Source organism: Hevea brasiliensis, chromosome 2 (genome assembly GCF_030052815.1).
Source record: "Hevea brasiliensis isolate MT/VB/25A 57/8 chromosome 2, ASM3005281v1, whole genome shotgun sequence".
In the NCBI taxonomy this organism is placed as follows: Eukaryota; Viridiplantae; Streptophyta; class Magnoliopsida; order Malpighiales; family Euphorbiaceae; genus Hevea; species Hevea brasiliensis.
Genome location: NC_079494.1, coordinates 1,064,842 through 1,069,896, shown reverse-complemented (window position 1 = coordinate 1,069,896; position 5,055 = coordinate 1,064,842). Strand labels below are relative to the sequence as shown.

General features: G+C 34.8%; 1 protein-coding gene across 1 annotated transcript; it reads right to left on the bottom strand.

Annotated features, from left to right (window-relative positions):
* Positions 1 to 1,780: 1,780 nt before the first annotated feature.
* Positions 1,781 to 4,787, bottom strand: LOC110660976 (probable serine/threonine-protein kinase PIX13). Its single transcript, XM_021819450.2, has 6 exons — positions 4,407 to 4,787; positions 3,796 to 4,139; positions 3,185 to 3,320; positions 2,946 to 3,082; positions 2,549 to 2,672; positions 1,781 to 2,467 (listed from the first exon to the last, which is right to left on the bottom strand). The coding sequence occupies exons 1-6, from the start codon at positions 4,474 to 4,476 to the stop codon at positions 2,007 to 2,009; spliced, it is 1,272 nt and encodes a 423-aa protein (XP_021675142.2). The 5' UTR covers positions 4,477 to 4,787; the 3' UTR covers positions 1,781 to 2,006.
* Positions 4,788 to 5,055: the final 268 nt, after the last annotated feature.

Sequence of the window (5,055 nt, the reverse complement as noted above, 5' to 3'; positions counted from 1 at the left end):
GTTTTAATTATTTAGTTTATGGAATCAAAATCATTTCTCATGGGTCAATTTGAGCACTCACGTGTAGAACCATGACCTTTTCACCAATTAATCTCTCTCTCTCTTTCTCTCTCTCTCTCTCTCTCTTTCTCTGTTTGCATGTAGTATTGATTTAGATATGGAATCTTTTTTAGCTTAAAAGAGTTCAATTTTTAGAACCCAATAACGAGGAAGTGATTTCTATTGAATTCTCTAATTTGAAACTTGAGTTTGTTAATAATTGAGACAAAAGGAAGCTCTTTCTTGGAAGCACGAGCAAGAAACGTATCAATCAGGCCTAGTTATGGGCCAGATATCCAGCCATATGTGTTCACAAGAGCCCTTGCTTGCTAATAATTGTAAACACAGCACAGGCAGCAGCTAACAGAACGTCATTATCAGAAGCGTGCCTAAGCAAGCATGGATGATATATAACTTGCTAATCTTGTATATTAATCTTGAAACTTGCTTAATTGAATTGATGGTGGAAAAGGAAAACTCAAAAGTCTCTGGGAAATGAAGCACAGAAATTGAAATCATGTCTCATGGCATCATTGGGTTTGACTCTGGGATACATATGATACTGATAATTATTGTTAAGCTCAAGCTATTTCTACCACAAGAAACTGAATTCCCATTTAGAATTTGTGCTTGTAACTCTGCACTCTATCATCACAATTCAGAAATTATTGTTTTCTTCTCCTACTTTTTATTCATACAGCTCACTAGCTAATTGGGAAAAAATTAACAAGAAAAAATTAGAGAAAATAAAAGAAAAGCAAACCTATGGGATCCCTCGTAAGTCACATGAATTTGGGCTCAAGAGTTGAGTCCAGATAGGAATGTTTATGGAGCGAATTGGGGGCGGCATCGCTTCTCTGATCTCCACCCCATATGAGATTAGGGTCAAGCAAAACTTTCAGGGAATTTTTTTTTTTAATATAATATTATTAAAAATATAAAATTTAAACATAATCTTAATAATATATATATATTTCTTTAATTATAATATTTAATGTAAAAAAATTAATTTTAAATAAAATAATAAAAAATTATTATTAAAAACCTCCCGGTGAGTGTTGGACACTGAAAAAATCGTATGCGTCTAAGATAAGAGTTGCGGATATGAGAATGTTAAGGTGGATGAGTGGGTATACTAAAATAGATAAAGTTCGTAATGAGAGTATTAGAGAAAATATATGAGTGATACCAATTGAGAATAAGTTGAGAGAAAAGAAATTGAGGTGATTTGATAATGTGAAGCGTAGAAGTATGGATGCTCCAGTTAGAGGTTCCAATTAAACAAGTGAAGCATATTAAGTTAGTTAGATGATAAAAAATAAAAAAGAAGGGATAGACCTAAAAGCATGACTTAGAAGAGTAGTACAGCATTACACATTTTTTAGAATTTAATACAAAATCATTTAGAGTGAAGAAAGAGAATCCATACAATCGATATCAAATTTATAAGATAAAAATTTAATTAAGTTGAGTTGTATTAGAAACCTCCCACATAATAATGATATCGGAAAAAATTAGTCAACGTGAAACGGGACGGCACGGATTCAGGAACAATTTTTATTCCCAAGTTCAGAGCCGCTCTTGCCATAAGGGACAAGAAAACGATTTTGATTCAATCAAAATCGGTGGGTTTTGGTTTATTAATTCAAGAAAATTTCTTAATTTCAATTTTGATTTGGAATCAAAATGAATAGTTTCAAGTCAATTTAAAGCTATTCCTATCAATTTGATTGAAATCTAATTTTAATTTCAAATCAGATCAATCCAATTCCCCGGTTAGAATCGGATCATGGCCAAGCCTAGAATGATTTAATCTAAAGATTTGGCCTCTGGTTGGGTAGAGTGGACTGACACTTTTGTTGTGTATATTAGCTATGTTCAAGATTAAGAGTCCAAAATTACAAGAAGAAAAATTTTTCTAGTTAACAACAACAAAACATACAATCTCTGCATGCACAGTACTGAAATCAGGCAGACCTAACTGGGTAAGCTGAGCCTCCATTTCCAGACCCACCATTCTTGGAGTGAAGAGGAGACCTATGAGGATAAGCTGAGTGTTGTTCTTGTCGCCTATTATTACCCTGTTTTTGGTTCTTTACTTTGCTCTCCTTAGGCTTCTCCCTGATGGCATATATCTTTTCCAAGCTTTCCAAAACTTTTTCCATGGAAGGTCTATTTCTGGGATCAGATTCCAGGCAGTTTATTATAAGCTCAGCTGTTTGCAGTGCACCTTTTATTGGGTACTGTTCTTCAAGCCTTGGGTCCATTATCTTTTTCAGCTTTCTTTTATCTGAAAGAGATGGCTTAGCCCAATCTACCAAATTGTGCTCGCCTGTGGGCCTGTTGGTGTCCAGTGCTCGTAGCCCAGTTAACATTTCCAGCAGGACAACACCAAACCCATAAACATCACTCTTCACGTACAAATGCCCTGTAAAATTTAGACTGTTGGACTGTTCATTTTTGAAATTTCGGCTGATAGAAAAGGCTTGGAAAACAAGTAGAAATTAACCTGTGGCAACATATTCAGGGGCTGCATAGCCATATGTGCCCATGACCCGAGTTGTAATGTGAGAGTTGCCATTTATGGGGCCCAATTTGGCCAGTCCAAAGTCTGAAAGTTTGGCGTTGTAGTCCTGGAAAATGAAATCAACAATCAACATGGTTAATAATGGTGGTCAAGAAACACTAGACTTGTTCACTTACAGAAAATTGAAGTAGTTTTTGAAAATATATTTTATAGTAATTTATTTATTAATTATAGAATATATTTTTTTAATTTTTTGAAAATAGGTGAACACGTTTTTCATGAAAAATGAAAATTAGAGATTTAAAAATAAATAAATAAATAAATAGAGGAGCTAGCCTTGAGAATTGCCAAAGGAAGTAAAGCCATGAAGAAGATTTACCCCATCCAACAAGATGTTAGAGGTCTTAAAGTCCCTGTAGATGACACTCTTTTCTGAGGTGTGCAAAAAGGCAAGGCCTTGAGCTGCCCCAATTGATACTCTAAGTCTAACATCCCATGGAAGTGGCTCTGCACCCTCTGCATCAACACCCATACATTTTAGTCAAAATGAAGCTTGGAATATATTATTATTATTATTATTATTATTATTTTGGAGTGGTTTTCATGATAGATTCTTACTTCTGAAGAGGTGATTTTCCAAGCTTCCCTTCTGCATGTATTCATATACCAGAAGAAATTGTTTTTCTTCCCAACAATAACCAAGAAGCTTCACAAGATTTGGGTGTGAAAACTTCCCCAGGAATTTCACTTCAGACTGCAACCATAAAACCATATTATCAATTTTCAACGCTCAACAGATTAATGATCACTGGATCAATTAACACCACTTTTCTTCAGTGCTCTCCACCCATTCGTGAGTTTGTGATGCATTATTTTATGTGTACCTGGTATGCTTTATAATATGTAATATTGAGTGGTTTGTAGAAAAAGAAAAGATGGCAAAGTCAAACAAATAATATAGTTGGGTTGGGTCACAGACCACTGCCTATGAATCTTGGAATTGAAATGTTCAAAGCCAGAAGATAATTCAAGAATTTTCTGCGGTTCTTCATGTGCAGACACATAGAAACGTGACGTTTCTTTGAAGCTGAAGATGGGAGAGTTCAACTCCTAATTTATTATTATAAAATCTTAATTTATTAATAAAATAAAATTTAATTCGGTAATATTGATACGTGAATGAGCAACAATCGGAATCTTAAAAAAAAATCATAATTTACTGCAAATACCTGCCATTCCTCTAGGCCTTGAATGCTATCTGGGTTGGACTTCTTGACGGCGACCGCCATGCCGACGCCGACTTTAGACGGCGCGTAAGTCTTCTCGTCAATCCACCCTTTAAACACTCTTCCAAATCCTCCCTCCCCTAGAACTGTATCAGGTCTGAAGTTCCTGGTAGCACTCTTTAACTCGGCTAGAGTGAACATTTTAAGATTCGGGGTGATAATCTTCCCGCTCGTTTCCTTCTTGCTGCTTCCATTTTCCACACCATCGCTGACGTTTTCTGGGCTGGTGTTATTACTGCTGCTGGTACTAGGGACCCCAGGATGTTTACTACAGTTCCCGAAGGTTTCTGCAACATCATACAAGAAAAGAAGGAATATTAAACCATGATTCCTTGTAAGCTTTATCCAAAAGAGATCAACGAGATCATGAGAATGATGAGAAAAGCTTATATAGATATATACACATGACCCTAGAAGAAGAAGAAGAAGAAGAAGCTCCCCTCCATCGTACAGTAACTCTTTCCCATAGCTTTCTTGACATTTTCCTTTCTTTAAATACAAGATTGAACAGCAAGAAAGAGATATCTATGTTGTATATATATATATATAAATACCTGGAGTATAAGGATTGGTAGTGGGAGGGCTGTAGTGATTATTCACAGGAGTTCCTAAACAGTTCCCCATGTCGATCCACCTGTTTCGTTCTTTTCGATTGAAGAGAATTTAGAAGGTGATAATCGACATAATCTTCCAGTTTCTGAAGTTAAATTTCCTCGAAAGATGCAAGAAAGATGCAAGAAAGATCCAAGAAACAGCCTAGTTAATGGAAAACAGGTTAACAGTGGCTTGTTTATTGGACTTTCTCTTTGTCTTTCTCCCAACTTTCTTGTTTATGTCGCTGCCCTGCCTTGTTCTTCCACTTCTTCCTTCTTTTTATACGCTTTTCTTGCCCTTTTGCTACGCTTTCTGGCCCCCGTTATGTGCCAAATTTTAATACGACGTAAGAGAAAGAGAATTCACAAATCAGAGCTTGTCTTTGAGGTGAGTCGCTACACATCGTTATGATAATAATAATTATTATTATTGTTATTTTTTTAAAATTCTTTTTTTATCAAATATATTAGTTAAATTATCAATAATTTTCATATTAGTTTATAGAGAATTTTAATTTAAAATCAACTTAATTATAATAGTTTTTTTATATTCTACAGATATTTTCAATATAATAAATTAAAATTAATTTTATTTACATTAAATTAGTCC

Bases quoted from the DNA above. Each gene is read 5' to 3' on its own strand.
- LOC110660976 (XM_021819450.2), bottom strand. From the start codon at position 4,476: ATGGGGAACTGTTTAGGAACTCCTGTGAATAATCACTACAGCCCTCCC. The intron at 3,321-3,795 runs GTATTTGCAGTA...TTATGGTTGCAG, and splicing joins AAGGCCTAGAGGAATGGCAG to TCTGAAGTGAAATTCCTGGG. The intron at 2,673-2,945 runs GTAAATCTTCTT...TTCATTTTCCAG, and splicing joins CTAACATCTTGTTGGATGGG to GACTACAACGCCAAACTTTC.